The 25,507-nt window shown below is 49.5% G+C and overlaps 1 protein-coding gene across 5 annotated transcripts in view; it reads left to right on the plus strand.

The window, feature by feature from the left end:
- The first annotated feature begins 9,428 nt into the window (after window positions 1-9,428).
- The window catches only part of Trim62 (tripartite motif containing 62), a 36,057-nt gene continuing 19,978 nt past the window's right edge, over window positions 9,429-25,507 (plus strand). For 4 of the 5 annotated variants that reach the window (XM_045151027.1, XM_004665250.2, XM_045151029.1 and 1 more), the window contains exon 1: window positions 9,510-10,468. In XM_045151027.1, the coding sequence (XP_045006962.1) occupies window positions 10,061-10,468 (408 nt within the window). In that variant the 5' untranslated portion in view covers window positions 9,510-10,060. The other variant, XM_045151028.1, reaches the window with a different exon arrangement.

The following is a 25,507-nucleotide window of genomic DNA, read 5'->3' on the forward strand; positions in this document are numbered from 1 at the left end:
GGGATGGAGAGGTTACTCAGTGGTTAAGGTACTAGCCTGCAAAGCCTAATGACCGGAGTTCAATTGCCCAGTACCCATGTAAAGCCAGATGCACAAAGTGGCATATGCACCTGGAGTTCATTTGCAGGGGGTAAAGGCCCTTGCATGTCCATTCTCTTTCTGCCAGGCATGGTGGCACACGGCTTTAATCCCAGCACTCAGGAGGTAGAAGTAAGAGAACTGCTGTGAGTTTAAAGCCAGCCTGAGACTCCAAAGTGAATTCCAGGTCAGCCTGAACTAAAGTGAGACCCTACCTCAAAAAATCAAAAATAAATAAATAAAATAAGGTAGGGCTGGGAGATGGCTCAGAGGTTAAGGTGATTGCCTGCAAAGCCTGATGACCCAGGATTGATTTCCAAGTACCCATGTAAAGCCAGATGCAAAAGAACTGGAGAAATGGCTTAGTGGTTAAGGCACTTCCCTGTGAAGCCTATTGACTCAGATTTGATTTCCCAGGACCCATGTAAGCCAGATGCACAAGGTTGCACATGCATCTGGAGTTTGTTTGCATTGGCTAGAGGCCTATTCTCTCTCTCTCTGTCAGTAACATACACACACACTCTCTCTCTCTCTCCCTCATAAATTAATTGAATTAAATAAAAAATAAGGTGGAGAGGGATTGAGGATACTTCTTGCCTCCACATGCACACACACACCCATGCATGTGCACCAACACACAAACAAATGCATGCACACATATGCCAAAAAAAAGATGCTTAGCAGGCCCTCACAGGAGACTTCTAGGACCCTAAAGTAAAAGCACATTCTGTATTGACAGAAATGGGTCCATATATGAACATTATTTCCTCACACTGGTTCTAACCGACGCTGAGCAGTTAACCACAGATGGACTGACCATGCAACCAGAACTTCCATTGCATGTTGTCTTACCAGATCCAGGCTGGTGCAGCACCAACCCAGGGCAGGCTGGAAATGGAACATGCAGGATCAGAGGCAGCAAATAAACCTCACAAGCAGGTACCTCCATGTCACCACCCCTGTTTGCACCAGAGCCTCCCCTCAGTTCACACTCATGAATTAATGGGGATTCCTTCTGATTCAGTGAAAGAGGAGGAAAATTGGGCTGATGGAAGACAAAAATCCAATTTTGCTGAACTACAGCCCCACTCAGGGACCCTGAAGAACAGTGGTCAGGGGGGAGTTTTCTTCAAGCAGCATACTGAGTCATCGACTTGGTGCAGGAAAGAGGGGCTTGAAGATTAGGGCTCCTGGGCAGTGGTGAATGGCTTGATCAACTTCTCAGGGTCTTGCAAAGAGCAAGACTGAAAAATGGCAAATGAGAAGATCTGAGGAAGAAGTTTGTGGACTGATCTCTGAGTAATGGTCTAAAACGTGTGGATCTCTGTCTCCTTGTCTACCAAAGACTCCTGGTATTGCAGGCACTGAACATCCAGATAGGTGGGATGTCTCATCCAGCAGAAATGAGCTTGCTTCACTCTTTAAACATCTCAAGCATGCATCATGAACCAAGAAGCCATGGTGACAGGGACAGAAGCCATATGAGGCTCTGCAGTCCCAGGGATGATCTGTGTATCAATATTGCAAAGCAAAGACAGTGTGAGCTCTTGATCTGGCTCCATTCTTTCTGAACAGCACCCAGCCACATGATGCCAGGTTGATTCTATTAGATCCAAGTGCCCTGGGAGAACAGTGGCTTTTCTAGGATCCCATGGGATTTATTCAAATAGTCTGTCCACAGTATTATGGCTACCACCACTGAGGGCTGGCTCCTGAGGCATGTTACTCATCATTATGGGATCTTCATTTGGATCCTGCTGAGTATGACCTTGGAAGAAATGGGCACATGACTGACAGTCATTCACTGGCCTTACTACATACCATATCAACCTCAGTTGCTATCATGAGACAATGTTGAAATCAGCACTTAAAGGCACAGTGTCACAGTGCCAGGTGGGCCCAAGGAATTGTCCTTAATGTGCTTCTAGCCCTTGAGCCAACAACCACTGTAATTGAGCTGCATCCCTGACTGGCCGAATACGTAAGTCTGGGAACCAAGGCCCCATCTTACCTTTATTCCTGATAGCCTACCCGGTAAATCGATGCTTCCTGTCACCAGAGCTTTAGTGTCCGTCGAACTAAAAAAAATCCTAGATCCCAGAGAGTGGTTGGGGAGGTGGGGGAGAGTGTGTAACAGAGAACCTGGTAATGGTTTAATTAAAACTAAAGTAATGTCTGACCCCTCCTGCAGTTTGGAACTCCTCATATTAGTAGACCAATAGGCAAAGGAAGGAGTCCCCACACTAGCAGACTAAGTGACCCTTGCTGGCCCAGGTTGGGGGGTGGGGAGGCAGTTCTAGCAAGAATGGTAGAAAAAAAAAAAATAATAAGATGACCAGCTATAGCTAAGGACTATGGCTTTGAAATGTAGCTTTAGATCAGGTATGGTGATACCTCCAGTGGTGTTTTGATTTGTTTGTTTTGTTTTGGTTTTGCTGAGGATATGTTTGGATATCTAAGGCCTGCTGCCATTCCATATGAATTTTGAGATCATTTTTTCAATCTCTGTGAAGAATGATGCTGGTGTTTTTATTGGTATTGCATTAAATCTGTATATTGCTTTTGGTAGAATTGCCATTTTCACAATATTAATTTTATCTATCCAGGAGCATGGGAGGTCTTTCCATCTTCTCAAGCCCTCCTTGATTTCTTTCTTGAGTTTTTTTTTTTTAATGTTTTCATTATATAGGTCTTTCACATACTTGGGTTAATGCTATTCCAAGGTATTTAATTTTTTTTGTTGCTATTGAAAATGGGATAGCCTCACTGTTTTCTTTCTCTGTATATTTGTCTTATGCATATAGAAAGGCTACAGACTTGTGCATTAATTTTGTATCCTGCCACTTTGCTGACGGAATTAATCACTTTTAGAGGTTTTGAGATGGAGACTATTGGGTCACTTATGTATAGGATCATGTCATCTGCAAATAGGGGACAAGCAAGCAAGCACCTTTAACCTCTGAGCCATCTTGCCAGCCTCTCTTCTTCTTTTAATAACTTGTGACTAGCCATGACCTTGGAGAAGCAGTGGCAGACCATGAACTTACTGTGGGCGTGAATGAATCAGACAGAGCAAGTGCCAGGAGGAACTGTAAGCAAGATTGTCAGTGCCTTGTCCTTGTCCTTCAAGTGTGTCATGTGCTCCCAAAACTTCCAACTGTCACACACAGCTGAGGGTTCTCTCCCCCAGAACTAGAAACTGAACTGTTCACTGGTGTTGAAGAATTAACCGCTTCTGGGGAGTGGTCTCCACCCTACAAGATGGTGTGCAAGTACCCGGGCTCCTGTGCCCTTCTACTGAGATCATTCTGAGGGAGGTGTTTTGTGCCTTTGTCCAAGGTTCCCTGCAGAACAAACCTCCAGTTTCCATCTGTAAGAAGACACACCTCTCTGCATCGCTTTCCCCCCTTCCTTGGATTTTCTGCACTTTTCAAATAAACTATCCTTACTGGAATCTTTATCTCCATCGCAGTAAGACTACATGACGTTCTAGGACTCTGCCTCAAGAAGCACTGGTTTATAGTGAACACAATGCAATTTTTAAAATTGTCTCTGTGTGTTTATCTTTCTCCTCCTCCCCTCCTCTTATGTCTCCTCCCATAAGTGTGCAAGTGTGCATATATTACGCGTGATAAAAAGCCTGTAAGGATATGATCCAAGCATTAACAATAAGATCTTTCTGGGTGGTGGAGTCATGAATATTTCAAATTTCCTCTTAGCTTTTTTGTCTGCTTTGTTTCCATACAGCAGCCACTGTGCATCAGACGCTAGTTTTAATTGGCAATTAGGAGGTCATTACTGAGCTCGCTGGAGTCGTGGGCTGGCACATGGCAGAGGAGGATGGGCTAATGATTCTAGAAGCTGGGCTAGTGGAAGGCAAACTATGGGTAGTAGCTAACGGTGGGGGAACTGTAGGGGGTTCTTTTAGGAGAAACTTGAGCATGCTTATAGGCTGAGAAAAAACAGCCAATGATGAGGAAGGAGACAGAAATATGGAATCAAGACAGGGATAATTGAAGTCCAGTCCCAGAGGTGGCCAGAGGGGATGAGACCAAAGCCCAGGCGGAAGAACTCGTTTTGAACAGGAGGCAAACTTCATCCTCTGAGGCTAGGGGGAAGAGGGGAGGACGGCTAAGAAGTGTGTACACTTCATCTGTCACGGAGGACTTGATGTGTTGCTGTAGATACCTGGGTGAGTTGGATGAAGTTGGAGATGGAGAAGTCCCCCATGGAGGGACTCTATTTCCCCTTGGAGTAGGAGGGAAGAACAGCAGGATACCTCTCTATGTTAGAGGAGTCAGTCTCAGGCTTGGGGTGGTGAGAAGGGATTGAGAAGGGGCCTGAGCAGAATTATCTCACTAGAAAGGTATGGGAGTTGGGACACCACTTATATAGTCTCTCGGGTGGAGCTGATGGCCAGATCTGACAGAGGTCTAGCAATCCCACTCTGGGACTTTCTCCAGTAGCTTGGGGTAAAGTGCTCTTGCTGTTTATCCACTGTGATTTTTGTGTGTGTGTGTGTGTGTGTGTGTGACCAGGTTTGACGTTATTCTTTTTTAAAAATTTTATTAGCATTTTCCATGATTATAAAAAAAATCCCATGGTAATTCCCTCCCTCCCCCTCCCACACTTTCCCCTTTGAAATTCCATCTCTGTGATTTTTTTTTTTTTTCAAGGTAGGGTCTCACTCTAGCTCAGGCTGACCTGGAATTCATTCTGTAGTCTTAGGGTAGCCTTGAACTCATGGCAATCCTCCTACCTCCGCCTCCCAAGTGCTGGGATTAAAGGTGTGCGCCACCACGCCCAGCTCCACTGTGATTTTAGACAGGCCACTTCCATGCTCTGAGCCAGCTCCCACTCCTGCAAATGGAGAGAAAAATATCAAGTCTAGGGGGCTGTTGTGAAGCCTCCACAAAATGACGGCTTCAAGTACCCAAGTCAGTGGCCAGTTCCAGAGAGTGGCTCGAACAACATTCACCCTCCTGCTGTCCCCCTGCTAGTGGGCCTAAACGGATGTCACCAGGATGGAAAGAAACATGGGTGTTGGTACTTCATATGGGTAGATGCTTATTACACACAGCTATTTTAAATACAGCTGACTCTCATGATTCATGGTAGCTACATTCTATAAAGTACTGCAAAAACTGATTTAGCAAATACTGAGTCATTGCCCTGAGAGGAAATACAGGGCTGGGTGCCTGCAAGTCTCTGGGCATATTTTCATCAGTCAATCAACATATAATTTGTTTTATGTGTGTTTAGGTTTAAAGACATTTCATTTAAAATATAGTCATCCCTGATGATCCTTAGAAAGCCCTGTGTTAACCAAAATCAGTGCATGCTCAAATCTTTTATACGAAATGGCATTGTATTTGCATGTAATGCACACATCCTCCCGTACACTTGAAATCATCTCTAGATTACTTATAATGCCTAACATAATACAAACACTATGAAAATACTTGCTAATCTGCAAGTATTGGTCAGGGAAAAATGATCATTTAAAAGTCTGTGTATGTGTGAGTCCACACATGCCCATGTCTAAGTGTTTGTGTGTACTTGTGACTTCCTTTTTTATTTTTTATCTCACTCAACAATACCTCTTGAAGATCTTCCCCAAGCCTGAATTATTTCTTAGAGTATGAACGGATTCAGTGGCAAACATGGCTGTCAGGCTCTCCTGGTTCAGACCACCGGTTCCATCTACGTCAGTGGATGGCTGGACTCCACAGTCATTCAGAAACCCAGGTTTCTTCCATATCTTTACTCACCTGAAGAATTTCTGAAGCAGGGTTCCAAGCACATCTGTGTTCCCCGACTCAAGGAAAGAAGACATGATGCATGGAAGAGCAAGCGCCCATGCCCTTCAGGCCCATTTCTCTTTCGGATCTATTGAGGAGAACTAAGCTACCCAAGGGAAGCTGGGAAGTTCACATTCCAACGGAGTGGCCGCTCTTCCAGCTCACACTCTCCTCCTACAGAAGAACAGGAGGAAGGTTCTTGATGAACAACTCGCAATTTCACATCTCCATGTTCCAAGCCTCAGTAGCTTCCTCTAGAAAATGAGGGTAATGATACGTACTAATTAAGACTGCTTTGAGACTCATCCAGCGACCCATGTGAGAGTGCTCAGTGTACCCTACTGTGCCTGACAGTTAAGACCGTCACATTCCAGACTGTAGACCACGTAGTGTTTCCCACCCCCATGGGCAGGCCTGCCCGGGGTCAATATTAGTAAATACATGCTGAAGAAAGAAGCCACTACTTTTGCCCAGCATCAAGCCTTTTTACATTTCATTTCAATTGCTTCAATCATTTAGACTGCTTTATTTGCAAAAACATTTCTTAAATAATATTTTATTTTATTTATTAGAGAGAGAGAGAATGGGCATGCCAGGGCCTCTAACCATTGCAAACAAACTCCAGATGCCTCCACCACCTTGTGCATCAGGCTTACATGGATACTGAGGAACTGAACCTGGGACCTTTGGCTTTTCAGGCAAGCACCTTAACTGATGAGCCATCTCGCCAGCCCTGCAAAATCATTTTCTAAAAGGAGGGCAAGAGGAGAATGTGTGTATCAGTTGGATTCTTTGGGCCACCAAGTACAGTCTGCCACTATTAAACTTGCTTAAGCAATAAGATGGGCCATCTTATGTATTCAAAACCCCAGACTTTGTGCCAAAGCAGCCACTCCTCTGCCTTTAGGATCCCATGGTCCTCCCTAATGTACTGGCTGCATGCTCAGACTGGGAGCAAGATAGCTGCTGAAACTCTTCATGAAGAGACTATTGCGAGAAGTCTCCTTCCCGGTCCCTATAGTCTTCCCCTTCAGTTTCTCAAGCCAGACCTGTCCATCACCAGACTTAGACCAAACAGAACTCACTCTTGGAGTTTGGTTGGGGTCCTGCCTTCCTGTGGACAAACGGGGAAGGGAACCACTTGAATAAAGTCAGCGTTCTGTGTGCAAGGAAAGTTCAAGGAATGCTGTTGCACGAGCACCCAGTGTGTTTATGGCAATAATGGAGACATGGGGTTGAGTGGGGGGGTGTGATGGAGGACATGCCCACTGAGAATTAAACTTAAGCGTTTTTTAAATTAAGTTGCGCTACAATAATTTTGAACTTTGGTGAACATTTCTGAAGGAGGCCGAAACCCGAAGCCATTCCATTGTGTAGCTATTTCACCCTGTTGGGTAGCTATTTCCTCAGAATTGAAACATTCCATCCTGGAGAGAGAAGCAAAGCAATTAAGACTCAGAAAGTAAATAAAACTTAGGAGGCACTGGAAACTCAGGGAGGTTCAAGAGTTACAAGGCCCCTTCTCTGTGATGTCAAAGCAACAATGGCTGAAGAGAGGAGGCTAGCATACCTGCCTGCCAGTTGTGCGGGAGCTCCGGGCAGGCAGCCCTTGTGAGTTGGCACCTATGCTTAGGTAGGCTTTTGGGTGAAGCAGTCACCTTTGAGTCACCTGTAAGTGACCCCAATAAGCTCACTGGTTCGCTGAGATAGACGTGGTTGGGATCATTTCTGTCATTGGCTGATGGTCCCTATCTGGGGTGAACAGACATTTGTCCCCAGAAAAAGTTACACAACACACCCTTCACCCTCCCCCACGAATCCCAACTTACCATTAACTTAATAGTATCTCTTCTAATCCTCTGGCCTCTGCTCCTGACCCAACATCAGTGGTCCGGCCCAAATCTTGCCCGTCAGCCTCACACTTGGATTTGTGCCCTGCACACACGCAGACACGGTCAGGAAGGATATCTCTGCCTTCACTTTAGTACCGCAAATGGAACGAGATCACTTACTTGTTTGAAAGCCCAATGTCTTTAGAAGTTCTTTTTGTTGTTTGTTTTAGGTTTTTAAAGGTAGGGTCTCTCTTTAGCTCAGATGGATATGGCATTGTAGACCTAGGCTGGCCTTGAATTCACAGGAATCCTCCTACCTCTGCCTCCCAAGGGCTGGGACTAAAGGCATGCACTACCATGCCTGGCTCAGAATGTGAGAGAGAAAGAGACAGAGAGAATGGGCACCTTCAGCCACTGTGAACTAACGCCATACTGTACGCCCCCTTGTGGCGCATATGCGACATTGAGTGCTTGCATCACTGTGCATCTGACTACCTGGGACCTGGAGATTCAAGCATGAGTTCTTAGGCTTCACAGGCAAGCCCCTTAACTGCTAAGCCATCTCTCCAGCCATTTGTAAGTTCCTCATTGTGGATCTGGGGAGACGGCTCAGCAGGTGCGCACTTGCTATGCAAGCATGATGGCCTGAGTTCAAACCCCAACATCCACACAAAAAGCTGGACACGGAGCATGCCTATAACCCCAGTCCAGTATCTGTATGTGTGTGTGTAGGGGGGGGGTGAAGTGGAGAGGCTGGAAAATTTCTATGCTCCTCTGACCTAAAACAGCAACAACTCGAGGCATCTCAAGGAAACAACATGAAAAAGAGACAGAGGAGGACACCAGATGTTCTCCTCTGGTTTCTAAACACATGTGCACAGGGGATGTGCATCTGCACAGACATGCATGCATGTACACACACACCACAATACACATGCACACTCACACACAGATCCTCAGAGCCATTCATCTCACCCAAACCTCTTCTTCACCCCAACCCCAGCAGTACAAAACAGAACGACTCACTTTTCCCCCAACGCACCCTCGCCTGCTTGAGAGCCCTTAGCTCCTCTCCATCTGGAACAAAAGCCAAGGTTTCTCATTACTCTTCCTCCAGCTCTCCAAATCCTCTCCCTTAAACACACACACACACACACACACACACACACACACACACACACACGCAGCCATGCAGGAAATCCCTGGGGTCAGACATTAGCCAAGGCTCCCTCCAAATTTCTCCCCCACACACACCTTAAGAAAATGAAGAGGAACTGGAACCCCAGGAATGAAGAGCCGGACACCTTTGAACTTGGCTTTAAGCAAACAGGGCACTTCTCTAGCTTTATTGTTAAAAATCAACGCAAAAGGTATATTCTACGCAGATCACACCACATATTCCTGCTTTACTACATGTACACAACGTTATTTTTCTCAAAGCTTCAAACCGATGATCCAGAAAGTTACTCCTTTATATATTCCTTGTCCGCTCTCCTTCTGTTAACTACCCTCCTCCCTCACTCCCTGCCGCGAGGACTCTCCGCAGGACCGGGCAGCTGTGCAGACCTCGAAGGAACAGCTGGGATTTTCGTGTCCCTGGAGCACGGAGGGGGCGGGGCGGGGTTTGGCGTCTAGAGGCCCCGCCCCTCCCCCGCCCGCTGCGGGGGCGGAGCCACTTGGGTCCCGCCCGCGGGGCCGGGGAGGGAGCCGAGGCTGCCGGCAGCTCGGCTCGGCTGGTTCCGGGTTGAGAGGCTGCGCTGGACCGAAGCGGTGGCCGCTGAGCCGGCGTGGGTAAGGGGCCGTGCCGGGCCGGGCTCTGTGGGCAGGACTGGGCAGCTGAACGGACCGGCACCCCACCACTCCTCTGCCGGACACTGCCGCGGTGCGGTCCGGTGCGGCTTCGCCCCGCAGAATTGCCCATCCTTAGCTTCCCCTCCTCCCCCAGCTGTCCGGGTCCGGGGATTCCAGCCTTCCTGTGGCCACCGCCCCCCTACTGGATCCTCTTCTCCCAGCACCCGTCCCTTCGGACTGTCCGGTCCAGTAGAGCCTCCTCCACTCCTGGCGCCCCTTCCCTCCTCCACCCTCGGCTTCATCCCCGCAGCGCCCATCGCTCGGGGTGACCCATTACCTCGAGCCCGTCTTCCCGGACTCGCATCCCGGGGAGCGTCTACCTCGCCCCGCGTCCTCGCGCCACCCCGGTCGGGGACAGCGCCCCCTGCGTTCTCCGGTGGCTGCGGCCGGGGTCTCCGCGGGCCTGGCCCCCGAGCATCTGCCTGGGTACCGCCCCCGAGCTCGTCTCGCCGCCCGCCGACCTCCTGGGGCGCCCCCCTGCGCGCCCCCCGCGGCGACATGGCGTGCAGCCTCAAGGACGAGCTGCTCTGCTCCATCTGCCTGAGCATCTACCAGGACCCCGTGAGCCTGGGCTGCGAGCACTACTTCTGCCGCCGCTGCATCACCGAGCACTGGGTACGGCAGGAGGCTCAGGGCGCCCGCGACTGCCCCGAGTGCCGGCGCACGTTCGCCGAGCCCGCCCTCGCGCCCAGCCTCAAGCTGGCCAACATCGTGGAGCGCTACAGCGCCTTCCCGCTGGACGCCATCCTCAGCGCGCGCCGCGCCGCGCGGCCCTGCCAGGCGCACGACAAGGTCAAGCTCTTCTGCCTCACCGACCGCGCGCTCCTCTGCTTCTTCTGCGACGAGCCCGCGCTGCACGAGCAGCACCAGGTCACCGGCATCGACGACGCCTTCGAGGAGCTGCAGGTGCGTGGCTGAGTGGGGACCCCGGGGCGGGCGGGGAAGGGAGGCGGGGTCGAGGATGGATGGAGTGGTGAGAGCAGCCCCCCTCCCTCCCGCCCCAACTCCCAACCCCAAGTCGAGACTCAAGACGGGGCGTGGCTGCGATGGGGCGGGGGCGTGGCTGCGGTGAGTAGGGGGCGTGGCTGTGGGCGGGGTCCTCAGGCAAATTGGTACCCGGCTGGGGTTGAGACTGATCTGGTGTGGGAGGTCCGTGCCCCCGGTGTGAAGAAAGGCCAGAGGGTGGGGTGGGTGGGACGGTGTGGACAGATGAGACCAGAGCTGGACCAGCGTTACTAGCTGAGGCCGGGTGGGAGACATCAGAGCTGGGTGAGGAACGGGGCCACTGACGCCCTAAGCTAGCCTGGAGGCGGAGCCTTGGCAGGTTCGGAGGCACCACGGGGCTGGGCCTGCAGTAGGTGGTCATTTGGGACCTAACTCGAGGTTCACCATGGCTTCTTTGCGTCAGAAAGGTAAGGGTAAAGCCTAAGGATTGGGAGTCAGGATCAGCAAACTGCTCAAAGGGCAGGCTTGGATGCCAAGAGTTAGGCTGAGATGTGTGAGGGATTAAGGTTGGGAATCAAGTCCAGTTATTGCAAGAGCCACTTTGGATTGAAACCAGAAGAGAGGCTGGCAGAAGGGAGCCAGGAGTTCAGGATACAAGAGTTGGAGAATAAGGAAGGCCCAGAGGTGACGTGAGAAGGTGTAGCGGGCCTCTGGGAGTTTCCATGGGCTTTTGATCACCTCTTTGGATCTGTCGCCCACATCAGGGTCTTTGAGGATTCGGTGGAGCACAGTCAGCTGAGGACTAGTGTCTCTTAAGCCTTCCCATTGTCACTGGCAAATCCTACTTAACTCTCAGGCCCAGCTCAAATGTCTTCTCTGATGCCTTCCTCAAGCTCTGTTGGAAAAGAAAAAATAAGGCTTCCAAGATCAGCTTTACTTGGGCAATATAATAAATTTTCCCTATTCTTCCCATTGAAGGAGTTTCAGCATGCCTTTGCTAGATAAAGGCTTAGAGAAACCCAGTAGCAGGGCTGGGGAGATGGCTCAGTAAAGTGACTTGTTTGCAAAGCCTGCTGGCCTGAGTTCAATTCCCCAGCCACACATGTAAAGCCAGATGGCCATTTGTGTGCAGTAGCAAGAGACTCTGGAGCACACATACACACACGTATAAATTAATAAATAATTTTTAAAAGAAACCCAGGAGCAAAAAAAAACCCACTTTACTATATTTAATATAATGATTCCCAAGCTAATTTATTTGAGAGAAAGAATGAGCATGCCAGAGCCTCTTGCAAAGGAACTCCAAATGCATGCCTCACTTTGTGCTCTGGCTTTACATGGGCACTGGGGAATCAAGTCCTGGACTGATAGGCTTTGCAAGCAAGTGCCTTTAACTGCTGAGCTATCTTTCCAGCTGGATTCTTATCAATTTGAGTCATTGCAGCCCAGCAATCCCATGTCTCTGGCCTTAGGATACCAATCTAGCTGATAGTTTCCCAATGTCAGGGACAACCTCTTATTTGGCATGTCTGTGGCCCCAAAGCCTAACACAGGCTTAGTCCACAGTGTGCACCAGTACAAGTTAAACAGTTGAATGAATGGATATGCAAACCTGGCCTCAACTGGTCTGATTTATGGAGCCTTCAGAAGCCGAAAGGTTTTAACTAAAACATTTTATGAAAAGGGAGTAAGCTAATTTTGAAGGCAGTGAGCTCAATGTCACCCCCCCATACTTAATACTTGGAAACCAAAATGACTATGTCCCCTGTGTCCCCCCCCCCAAGCCTTTCCCCATATAGAAATCTCTTCAAGTTTGCTTGCACGCAACAGTTCCTATGGAGCTACACATTGGCCCCAAGAAAAATGGCTGGTATTCACCATTGCTACTCCTATATCCTTTTATCCCAAACCACTGCTGACACACTCCCTCCCACCGTCTTGTCTGGATTCCCAAGGATGGGGTGGCCTCAGAAATGGAGCGAATGTCAGAGGCTCTGCAAGCTTGCACACGGCCAGCCCTGGCCATCTACCAGAAGAAGCCCCCTATGCTAGGTGCCGAGGTCTCCTTCTCCCCATTTTGAAGCCACATAGACAGGGAGGAAAAGAGAACCTTTAGCAGGACTGAGCACAGGTTTTGAAGAGACCCTGAAGTCATCTGCTTGACCTCTAGAAAGGTGCTGTGACTTCCCCAGGCCCACACTGGCAAGCAGGGAGCCAACACCAGGGCTAGAGAGTGCAAGCTGGGCCAGGTGAGGTGGCCCGCACTTGGGAGGCAGAGGTGGGAGGATCACTGTGCATTCAAGGTCAGCCTGGGACTGCAGAGTGAATTCTAGGTCAGCCTGGGCTAAAGTGAGACCCTACCTCAAAAGAACAAACAAAAAAAGTGCGAGCTGGCCTGGGCTCCATCCCACCCCATTCAGGCTGACTTGCTAAGCTCAACTTCAGAGTCTTGGTTCTCCCAGTACCCATCAGGAAATCCTAATTCTTAAAAAAAAAAAAAAAAAAAAAAAACCTATGGAGACTTTTAATATTTTATATTTATTTATTTATTTATTTGACAGAGAGAGAGAGGGAGAATGGGTGCACCAGAGCCTCCAGCCACACACTGCAAATGAACTCCAGACCCTCTTGTGCATTTGGCTAAGATGGATCCTGGGGAATCGAACCTAGATCCTTTGGCTTTGCAGGCAAATGGCTTAACCGCTAAGCCATCCCTCCAGCCCAGGAAATCCTAATTCTTGTTTGTGCAAGGCAGAGGTAGTGGTGGTGGTTGCAGCGGTGGTGCACACCATTCTGTGAACTGGGGAATGCAGCAAAAAAAAGTAAGGAATACATTCTCTTAAGTTCTGTCACAAGACTTTCATTCGTGGGTGAGAAAAGAAGCAAGGCTGCTGCTCACTCTGCTTGGCAGTCCTAGACCTGCCTAGGACACCGTCTATATAACTGTGAGTTACATCATGTCACCCTTGGTGCTTGGCCTGCGAAATGGGGTCAGGGTGATCTCCTTCCCAGACTTTCATGAGGCTGACCTGGAATGAACTGCCATTCAAAGTACCTAGTGCATGGTGGGGGAGGGGCTGGGCCTTCCCATCCAACCCCCTACTCTGAGAACTCACCTGCCCTGCTGGGTGAACTCCCTCCCAGCCTGCTGTGGTGTCCCCTTTGGCCTGGCCAGGTGGTGGCAGAGAAACCTATATCCCCCAGGGAAATATCTACTCCGAGATGGGGTTTGGGCAAAACTCCCCCACCCCCACATCTGTTTCTACCTCCTTGTGAGAAAGCAAGCTTGTTAGCTAAGGATGCAACAGGAATGAAGCTGCAACCTGCTCCGACCCCACTTTCCAGCAGCTGGAGCCTGTGCTGAGGCCCTTGTCCTGGAGAATGGCAGACTGAGCTGGCAGGGCCCTGGGGATCATCTGGGTCTCTTGACAGATGGGAAGTTGGTAGAGGAGGGGACATGCCCCAAGCCTTGAAGCCGTAGGAGGCCAGGCTTGTACTCAGCTGCAGTCTCTAGAAGTTGGCCTGTCCCCTTTACCTTCACTCTGAGTCCTGGGGGGAAGATTAAGAGCTCTCTCTGGGTTTGTACCCAGCCAGCTCCATCCTGGATCTACCATTTCCTGGCTGTATGATCTTAGGAAAATAACTTGTTTCTGAGCCTCTTGTCATTCACTGATGGGATGACAGTGATAATTAGTATTAAGTAAGGTGATGTTTACAGTAACTCAGTATAGAATTGGATTCAATAAGCCGGGTGTGGTGGCACACATCTTTAATCCCAGCACTTGTGAGGCAGAGGTAGGAGAATGTAAGTTTGAGGCCACCCTGAGACTACATAGTGAATTCCAGGTCAGCCTGGGCTAGAGTGAAACCCTACCTCGAAAAACAAAAACAAAACAAGACAAAAGGTAAAACTTAAAAAATAAAGAATTGGTTCAGGGGCTGGAGAGATGGCTTAGCGGTTAAGCGCTTGCCTGTGAAGCCTAAGGACCCCGATTCGAGGCTCGATTCCCCAGGTCCCACGTTAGCCAGATGCACAAGGGGGCGCACACATCTGGGGTTTGCTTGCAGTGGCCGGAAGCCCTGGCGCGCCCATTCTCTCTCTCCCTCTATCTGTCTTTCGCTCTGTGTCTGTCACTCTCAACTAAATAAATAAAAAATGGACAAAAAATATTAAAAAAAAAAAGAATTGGGTTCAGTAGTAAACTCAATAAATAACAGCTGTAGTACATTACATCATATACTTGGTATAGTGACATTTGGGGCCAGGCAAGTCTTTGTCATGCAGGGCTACCTCAGGCATTGTAGGAAGTTTGGCAGCATTCCTGTCCATCAGCTATTACTTTCCAGAAACAATCCCCTCCCTCCAAGTATTCCAACCAGAAAATGTCTCCACAAAAGCTGGGGTTGTAACTCAGTTAGCAGCATGCTTGTCTCACATGCACAGCGCCCTGGGTTTCATCCCCAGCACCACATAACGTGGGCTTGGTGGAGCACACCTGTAATCGCAGCATACAAAAGGTGAAGGCAGAAGAACCAGGGGTTTAAGACCGTCCTCTGCTACGCAGTGGGCTGGAGGCAAACCTAAGCTACGTGAGACCCTGTGTCAAAAATAAATAAATAAATAAACAAACAAATGGAAAAAAAACAGTCTTTGTATAGTGACAGATGACTCCTGGACACAAAATCCCCCTGATAAGAGAATCTGGTTCTAGAAAAGTCCTACTGTGTCTCTGGAATTCAGCTCAAATGTCACCCAGTGGTTTCTGACTTTCTCAACCTATTGAGCAGAGCTGCTGTGTACTTTTCCAAGGTGGGGGTACGTCCTAGCATGCTTCATGAGCTCAATCAAGTCACCTCACTTCTCTGAGCCTCCAAGGAACCTGGGGATAAAAATAACACTCCCGGGAAGAATGCCATAAGAGTTAAGGGCTCTTGACCAAAGGTACCTAGAACTTTGACTGGCACAATAGGCAAGCAGAAGTTTTAGACATCTTTTCTTTATTCTGATGAGATTTACATAGGAAGTGGGATAATATAATGCATAAGTTCAAGTCCCCCTTCACCCCACCTATGTAGAGGTGTGGCTGGAATGACTGTATAGTTGAGCTGAGTGGACATTTCATAGTGTGTATGTATGTGTTTGCACGTGGGTGTGTGTGTGTGTGTGTGCCCCTTCCTTTTTATTCTCACTGTTGTTGAGAATCTGGACCACAGAGCAAAGGGGAGGGAGGGACCCCATCCGCAAAGGGTTGGGGCTCATGAGCCTGGGGCTGCACTCAGCCTTCCGTGTGTGCCGATGGGCTCTTCATAGCACCTCCACGGGCACCACTGTGACTTCTTCCTTCTGTAGACGAGAAGAGGGTGCTCAGTGGAGCTAAGTGACAGTAGGTGGCACGGCCAGGACTTGAGGACTTACAGCCTCTGTGCTGCCTCTGAGGACTGGGGAATTGTTTCCCAGCCACCCTGCCTGTATTGTATTGAGAACACTCAGCATGGAAGCGGCCTAGGGATACGGTCTATTGGTGCCAGCTGACACCCCAAGGGCAGGTGGCTGGGATGTCATCCTGATCAGGCGTGGCATCCGGCTCCCTGGCCATCTCAGGTTCCTAACCCCTAGAGAGGGGATCCGATTCTTCTGCGCCACCCCCTCCCGGCCTCATGTGATCACTGGAGCCTTTCCCAAGGCCTGCTTCATGCCAACAAAGGCAGAAGGGCTGGGCCTTGGATAGGAACCTTGAGAAGCAGAGCGTGGCCATCAGACCCATGAAGGCAGCCCCAGAAGGAAAGGGTGGCACTGGGGACATCAGGGCTCCAATCTTGGCTCTGGCTTTAAAAATTTTTTTTTTAATTTTTATTTATTTATTTGAGAGCAAGAGGCAGAGAGAGACAGAGAGAGATAGAGAGAGAGAGAATGGGCGCGCCAGGGCCTCCAGCCACTGCAAACGAACTCCAGATGAGTGCATCTGGCTAACATGGGTCCTGGGGAAATTGAGCCTCGAACCAGGGTCCTTAGGCTTCACAGGCAAGTGCTTAACCACTAAGCCATCTCTCCAGCCCTTTAAAAATTTTTTTAAAAAAATATTTTGTTTATTTATTTATTAGAGCGAGAGGGAAAGAGGTAGAGAGAGAGAAAATGGGTGTGTCAGGGACGAGCCACTGCAAACGAGCAGCAGATGCATGCACCACTTCGTGCATCTGCCTTTGCATGGTTACTGGGGACTTGAACCCTGATCCTTAGGTTTTGTAGGTAAGTGCCTTAACCACTGCGCAATCTCTGCAGCCAGTCTGGCTTTGGCTTTTTTGTTGCTTTGTTTTTTTAAAAAAATATATACTTTTATTTATTTATTTATTTGACAGAAAGAGAGAGAGAGGAGCCGGGCGTGGTGGCGCATGCCTTTAATCCCAGCACTTGGGAGGCAGAGGTAGGAGGATCACTGTGAGTTCAAGGCCAGCCTGAGACTACAGAGTGAATTCCAGGTCAGCCTGAGCTAGAGTGGGACCCTACCTCAAAAAAAAACAAAAAAGAAAAAAAGAAAGAAAAAGAAAAAGAAAAAAAGACAAGAAAAGAAAGAAAGAAAGAAAAGAAAAGAGAGAGAGAGAATGAGAATGAGTGTACCAGGGCATCTGGCAAACAAACTCTAGATGTATGTGCTGCCATGTGTATCTGTGTATCTGTCTTACCCATGTACGGGGTAATAGAACCTTGGTCCTTAGGCTTTGCAGGCAAGCACCTTAACCAATAAGCCATCTCTCTAGCCCTTTTCTTTTTTCTAATATATTTGTTTGTCTGCTTGTTTAAGGAGTGCATTTTTTTTTTTTTTTGAAGCAGGGTCTCACTGACCTGGCCCTCACTCTGTAGTCCCAGGCTAACCATGAACTCATGACGATCCTCCTGCTTCTGCCTCTCAAGGGCTGGGATGAAAGGTGTGCATCTCCACACTGTACTGTGGCCTTTTTATTTTATTTTTTTTTAAGTTTAATTTTTAAAAAAAATTTTTTGTTCATTTTTATTTATTTATTTGAGAGTGACAGAGAGAGAAAGAGGCAGATAGATGGAAAGAGAGAGAATGGGCGCGCCAGGGCTTTCAGCCACTGCAAACAAACTCCAGATGCGTGCGCCCCCTTGTGCATCTGGCTAATGTGGGTCCTGGAAAATCGAGCCTTGAACCCAGGTCCTTAGGCTTCACAGGCAAACACTTAACCAGTAAAGCCATCTCTCCAGCCCTACTGTGGCCTTTTTGAGCACAACCATCTCAGCCCCCTTCTGCCAGAGAAATGGGGGTCTGAGGAGCAAGACCGTCTTATCTTCTATGTAAAGAGGGAGAAAGTGCCATTGCCTGTCTTGAGAAATGACAGATATAAAGCCACTCATTTTGTTCCTTGGCCTGGAAGTCAGATGGTCTGTGTCCTGGGGATGTGGTCTCTGTGGTCACATTTTCCAGGAGAAGACCAAGTTTATGTGCACACAGCTGGCTGGGAGGTCAAACCTAGGGCCAGATGTTGGCATCTCTGTTTCCCAGTCGCTGGTGCCTAGGAAGCCAGGAGTGTATGGTTCAGCCAGGCAGAGCTCAGGCCACGATGTAGAAGCTGAAGGTTGAAATTGGGATCCCAAGATGATTTTTTTATTTTGTTTGTTTAAATGTTTATGTATTTGTGCATGAACGGGGCATGCCAGGACCTCTTGCTGCCCAAATGAACACCGGACACCTGCACCAGTGTTTGTGTTCAGCTTGAGAATTGAAACCTGGCAGGCTTTGCAAGCAAGCACTTTTAACTGCAGAGCCATCTCCCCAGCCCCAAAATGTTGTTTTCTAGAAGTAAAAGTATCTGACAAAGGTGACTGAGACAGAATAACATCTTGAAAAAGTCAAGTATTCTGGGCACTTCCGGTGTGCCCAGTGCTGTAGATGGGCAGGTAGTCCCTCACAGTGGCCCTTCTTTCTCTCCCTGCGCTGCGAGAGAGATGAGAACCTTCCTCAGATGGAGAATCCTGAAGTTGGGAGACTGGAGAACCTGTCCAGACCTCACTGCAAGTAAGAAGAACTGGGGTCCACACTCTCCTCATTGGTTTTCTAACCACCTCAGGAAGCACCCCAAAGAGCAAGGGCCCTAGGTTCCACATGGCCCACCCTCTCCTCACTTTACAGAGAGGAAACAGGCTTGCCAAGGTGCAACTGGGCCTCAGTGCCCACTCAGTCCAAAGTGTTTTCACTTTACAGATGGGGAAGCAGGGTTGCCAAGGTGTAAGCAGGACTTACTGCCTACTTAGTACAAGTGGGTTTTTTAAAAAATACTTTATTTGTATTTATTTATTTGAGATGGGGTGGGGGAGAGAAAGAAAGGAAGGAAGGAAGGGTGTGCCAGGGCCTCCAGCCACTGCAAACAAACTCCAGATGCATGCACCCCCTAATGCATCTGGCTTATGTGGGTCCTGGGAATCAAACCTGGGTCCTTTGGCTGTGCAGGTAAGCACCTTTACTGCTAAGCCATGTCTCCAGCCCCAAAGTGTTTTCATGGCATCACTGACTGCCCAATCTTGAGCTCTGCCTGGACATGGAGGGTGGCTTAGGAGAGGATTCAGAGGTGGATTCCATCCTGGGTTCAGACATTCAGCAAAAATGGGCTCCAGCGGCACTCCTGTGTGGCTGCTGACGGCCAGTCCTGTGTTGAGCCCAGGGCAGAGCTGCCCACACCTGGCCCAGCCATAGTTCTAGCAGGCAAGTCACTATGAGCCACATCTTCCCAGCTGAGTGGAGCCCTGAAGGATGGGATGAGGTCTGCAAGCCAGAGCGGAGGAAGAGGATGCGGGCACATAACCGCTGTGGCCCGGGGCATGTCATGACGGAGCAGGGACTCTCTCTTCCTCTCTCCTCATCCTCACAGTAACCATTGCCTCCTTTTAAAAATGAGAAAATTTAGGCTCTAAAACCATGCCTAGCCGGGAGTGGTGGTGCGCAGCTTTAATCCCAGTGCTCGAGATTCAGAGGTAAGAGGATCACTGTGGGTTCAAGGTCACCCTGAGACTGCATAGTGCATTCCAGGTCAGCCTGGGCTAGAGTGAGACCCTACCCCCCCCAAAAAAAAAGCAAAACAAAACAACTGTGTCTAAAGTCATATAGCCACTAAGTGAAGTTGGACTTGAACTTGTCATTGTGACCAGGACAGATTTTGTAGACATACATTCAAATGGACTGCTGTTGGCTAGAGGTAGGGCGGGGGAGAGGGATAAAGATGGGGAAAAGGCTTTAACCTTGGACTTGATCTTGAAGATCCCTGCCACAAAGCCAGGGATAGGTTTGAGCAGGTCAGTGCGACTTGTCAGGTCTGTACCCTGAAACTGCATGGCAAGACTGGATGAGTTCCTGGAACAGAGGAACAACTGTGTTTCCAGGGAGTGCAAGTTACCAGAGGACCCAGGGAGGGTTGATGTCAGCGAAGAGCTCAGGAATATCAGGGTGTCTGGAGACAGAGGAGAGATGGGGAAGAAAGACAGGAACAAATCCACTTTGCCATGTTAACATTTTTGGGTGAGAGGGGGTTAGAGCAGTGCTCGGGCCTGCAGAAGACGGGGGGGGGGGGGGCTGAGTGTCTGCCGTATGCCAGCATCCTGCCAGACCCTGTTGTAGCTGGCATCCTGGGAGCCCATGGCAAAACCTTCGAAGGCTCAGGCCTTCACTTTCTAGACAAGATTCTGGAAGCCGGGGCCTGGGAAGAGAGGAAGTAGCAGTCAAGGTTATGTGTCCAGGATTTGAACCCAGGTTTTTTGACTCAAATTCATGCTATCTCCATGGAGATGAAGCCACAGTTAAGATGGCTTCCATAGCACCTTTGTTCCTGGGACCAGAGAGAGGGGTAGTCCTCACAGTAGGGGCATCCTGGCCTTCAAACCCTGGTTCTGTACTCCCCCTAGTCACTGCCCCTGTCCTGGCCTCCCCAAACTGATGGGAAACCTGGAGCCAAGTCACTGAGAGATCTGTGCTCATGTTGCCCCCCCCCCAGGTGTGCCCACTCTAGTCCCCTCATCCTGCCTGGCCCCAGCTCTAATAAGCCCTTCAGAGCCCAACTCTCCCCCGCTGACATTTGAGGCCTTTCCCCAACCCCAGCTAGCCCCAGCTGGCCTTTCCAGCTTGTGACCTCCACCTGCCCGTCACATACCTGACTCTGGAAACCCTAGTTACCCACTTCCTACACGTACTAGGTGTGCCCTGCCTGACTGGTCCTCTCTTTCTGGAATGGCCTGACCCATCCTGGGGACTTGGAGGAGCTTCCTCATCCTTTCATCAGAAATGAAGTTCCTTCTGGCTGCTCCCCCAGTTCCAAGGCCCTGTTTGCATATAATAGTGTATGCTGAAATGGCTTTTCCTGGAAAGTCTATTTCTTTTTTTTTTTTTTTTTAATTTTTTTTGGTTTTTTTTTTGAAAGTGACAGAGAAAGAAAGAGGCAGAGAGAGAGAGAGAATGGGCACGCCAGGGCCTCCAGCCACTGCAAACGAACTCCAGACGCGTGCGCCCCCTTGTGCATCTGGCTAACGTGGGTCCTGGGGAATTAAGCCTCAAACCGGGGTCCTTAGGCTTCACAGGCAAGCGCTTAACCACGAAGCCATCTCTCCAGCCCTGAAAAGTCTATTTCTGTTCAGCCCAGACATACCTAAGAAACTGCACCATACCCAAGTCTAGCTTGGTGAGCAGTGACTATTTTGGGTTACTTAATCATGGGTAACTCTTGCATTTGAATCACCTAAAAGGCCCTCCTTGGCAAGGGCTATGACTCTCCAAAGCTGCCTCACTGAAGTCCCCTTGTAGCTAACCTTCCTTCCACCTCCCACATACTTATGAAGCCCGGACAGTGGTACCAGCAGCTGGGGTTGGGGACAGAAGAGAGGCTGGAATCTCAAGTGTGTGCTTGAGACCCTCTCCCCACTCCTTACACAAGGGAATATTAACAAGCCCCCGTCATGTGAGAGTCTTGTGCCAGTAATCACAGCTGCCCCAATTTCAAGATGGTAACAGCCGTGTCATGCCCAGAGGACAGTGTTCCGCAACAGTGCTGATGTCAACTTATGTTGATCCCCCGCTGTGCGTGCTTCATGTTATGTCAGGAATGGTCATGACAGCCCTGCCGAGCCCATGCAGTTCGAACCTGCCTTTACAAGTTGGGGACCTGGGATGGAGGAGCGGCATCACAGGTATAGGCGATGGCTGTACTGACTCCTGGAGCTAGCCCCTCATGCGAACTGTGTTCTCCCTGCTAGCTGTTGGAGTTAGTTGAGTTTCTTTAACTTACTGCAAACTAAGGATGTTGTCTCTTAGCTCCAGGGTGATCAGCACAAAGCCTGACACCCAGTGAGCACTCAGAAATCATTGCTGTATTAAGTTGAATGAGAGGGGCAGAAAGCTGAAGGAGTTTCAAACATGAAGTGTGTGTATGTGTGTGTTAGTGCAGACACCTGTGTGCCACAGTGCGTGGTGAAGATCAGAGGACAGCCTTGGATATCTGTCCTCGCCTTCCACTTTGTTTGAGGCCGGGTCCCTGTGTTATGAGCTGCTGTGCGCACCAGACTAGCTGGCCCGTGAGCTTTTGGGGTTTCTCCTGTCTCTGCCTCACATCTCACTGTCGGAACACTGTGAATCTAGATGCTCCCTTCTACATCTGGCTTTTAATGCCAGTTAGGGGGAATCTGAACTCAGGTCCTCATGCTTAAACAAGCGCTTTGTTTTCTGAGCTGTCTCCCCAACCTTTGAACATGGATTTTTTTTTGACAGAGAGAAGGGGGAAAGACGGGGCGGGGGAGGGAGGGACAGAGAGAATGGGCACCCCAGGGCCTCAAGCCACTTCCAAAGAACTCCAGACACATGTGCCACCCTGTGCATCTGGCTAACGTGGGTCCTAGGGAATTGAACCTGGGTCCTTTGGCTTTTCAGGCAAAGGCCTTAACCACTAAGCCATCCCTCCAGCCCTGAACATGGATTTTTAAGAGTCATTCAGAACCTTGCCTCTGTCTTTTGCCACCAGTGTGACCTTAGGCAACTTCTCTTGTCCTCTACTCCTTTGAGATAGAAACTCCTAGGTTACTGTGATAATTAGTTGATGAGATGCCTGTGTTCTGACCCAAACCACACCCATTTCCAGCCTCTGATCCTAACTAAGCCTCTGCCAGGACTGTGGTCACAGTGTACCTTCATCTGGGGTGGCTCCGTCACTTGGGAGTGTATTGACAGGTTCCTGTTTCCTGCCTGGCCTCTTTGCCAGCAGTAGATTTTCTGGTTTGTGCTGCCCTGACAAGCTGGGTGGCCTTAGGCCAGTCTGTCCCCTCCCGTAGAGTTCTGCTTCCTGCCCTGGCCATGGCAGGGGTTGGAGCAGATGGTCCTTCCCACCCCTTCCTGCCCTTGCAATCCCAGGAAGCAGGGAGGGGCCACCTGGACGCAGTATGGGACAGGATCTGAAGCAGTGACAGAGCCTCAGATAAGACACTGTGGCCATGACATATAGGCACCCTGCACATGCCAGGCTCTGTGCCCTGGGGAGCTAAGTACTTCCTAGTGTTACCTTATTTCACCCTCCATGCCCTAGGACCCATTATTTACCCCCGTTTTGCAGGTGAGGGCCTGGAACACAAGAGGTGAGGTGACATCTTAGGGAGACACAGCTAGCAGGTGGCAGAGCCAGCCTTCTCACCCTGGTCGGTCTGACCCTGGCCCAGAAGAGATGGTGGAGTGGGAACGGCCCAGGGTTCCTATGCCTACCCTGGAGGCTCAGGGTTTACTTCCTGAGTCCAGGGTTTGGGCTTCCTGAGGCTTTGCACCTGGTCCTCCTAGGCTATTGCTCCATTTTCTTTGTCTTTTATTTATTTTGTTTGGTTGGGGGGTTCAAGGTAGGTCTTGCTCTAGCCCAGGCTGACCTGGAGTTCACTATGTAGTCTTAAGTTGTCCTTGAACTCACAGTAATCCTCCTACTTCTGCCTCCCAAGAGCTAGCACCCAGCTTTTTTTTTGTTTTGTTTTTGAGGCAAGTGCTTTTTTTATGTGAGAGTGAGAGAGAGAAAGAGAGAGAATTGGCATGCCAGGGCCTTCAGCCACTGCAGTCAAATTCCAGATGCATGTGCCACCTTGCCTCTGTTTCTTGTTACCAGTGTTGCTTGGGTCACTGTGTGTCTGGTTTACATGGGTCCTGGAGAGTAGAACATCAGTCCTTAGGCTTTGCTGGCAAGCACCTTAACCATTAAGCCATCTCCCTAGTCCCCATCTTTTAAAAATAATATTTATACATTTGCAAGCACAAAGAGATAGAAGAGAGTCAGACAGAGAAAGTGGGTGCCCCAGGGCCTCCAGACACTGCCTACAGACTCCAGATGCATGTGCCACCCTGTGCATCTGGCTTTATGTAGGTAATGGCTAATTGGAGTCAGGTTATTAGGCTTTTCAGACAAGCACCTCAACCACTGAGCCATCTCTCCGGCTCCCACTTTTCTATCTTACCCTGATTTCATGGTTGGCTTCCCCTCCCCTTGTGCAGGGGGAGCTTGGACTTTATCCTGCCTCCTCCTCTGGCAGGTTCATCCTGCAAAAGTTAGAGGCGGGGCTGAGCCTGGCTGTGTCCTACATACTGAGAGTAGGAGCATCAAGATGGCAGGGTCTCTTCCCTCAGGAGTCAGTGACCTAGTAGAGAGATCAACAGGTAATATCGCAATTACCAATCCAGTCAGTGAAGCCAGGCGTGGTGGCGCACGCCTTTAAACCCAGCACTTGGGAGACAGAGGTAGGAGGATCGCCTTGAGTTTGAGGCCACCCTGAGACTGCATAGTGAATTCCAGGTCAGCCTGGACTAGAGTGAGACCCTACCTTGAAAAACCAAAACTAATGATGATGATGATGCAGTGAGTCAGACCAGGAATGTGGCTCAGTTGGTAGAGTATTTGCCTAGCCTATTGGTTACATTCTCAATACCACAGAAAATCCTGCAAAGGGGCACACGCCTATAACCCCAGCTCTGGGGTAGGGGAGGCAGGAGGATCAGAGGTTGAAGGTCATCCTCAGCTAGATAGCAAGTTTGAAGTCAGCCTAGGCTACATGAGACCCTGTCTCAAAAAGGAAAAAAAACAATGCGTGCTACAACGGGACAAGGTCAGGCCCTGCACACAGAGGAGTGTCGGACGACGGTGTAGGGGGCTGGGAGAAACACGCACACGAGAATCCTGAACGGGGCGCAACACAGGCACAGGACTGAAGGCGGGACGTGAACGCTGCATGGTGTTTAGCATTGTCTGATAGAACTCTCTGGAATACAGGAGAGTCCTGCCTTGGTGCAGTCTGATACTGTAGCTGCTAGTCCTGAGCGGCTGTCACACACTTGAGATGAGTGGGTAATGAAGTCAAGCTTATTTTGTGTTTGTTAGTCTGTGGCTTCTTATTAACTCGTACACAGTTATTGTCTTCTGACCTGTTGAAGCAATAAGTCAGACAACGCTAATATCTGTCAAAGTGGCTGGCCATCAAAACTCCAGCCCCACACTCATCAGAAGGGCAATCTCTGCAAAGAAACTTAATTTTCCATTTAATTTCATTTTAATTAATTGCAGTGTAAATAGCTATGTGGGGCTCGGCTTTAACACTGAACAGGGCAAATCTGGACCAAGAGGAGATTGGGGAGACGAAGGGGCTTGAATGTCTCCCCAAGCACTGATGTGTGTGTGTGTGTGTGAAGTGATGAGAGCCTAGCCAGGGCAGTAGTGGATGTGGAGAGAACTGGACTCCAGAGCAGGCCTAAGGGGACTGGCCAGGTGAAAGGTGAGCCTAGGTTTCTGGTTGGGATGATCCTTCACCAGGGTGGAGGCCACTTCTCAGTGAGGTCTAGTGTTCCCCCAATGCTATCGCAGCATCTACTGCGGTGAATGTCCCGTCTGTCTTCCTGTTTCTTGTCTGTCCCTCATTCCTCTCACTGACCCTAGCACAGCGCCATGAGAGCCAAAGGACGCCTCAACACTTGTTTGCAGAGTGGTGAAGTT

Source organism: Jaculus jaculus, chromosome 5 (assembly GCF_020740685.1).
Source record: "Jaculus jaculus isolate mJacJac1 chromosome 5, mJacJac1.mat.Y.cur, whole genome shotgun sequence".
Lineage (NCBI taxonomy): Eukaryota > Metazoa > Chordata > Mammalia > Rodentia > Dipodidae > Jaculus > Jaculus jaculus.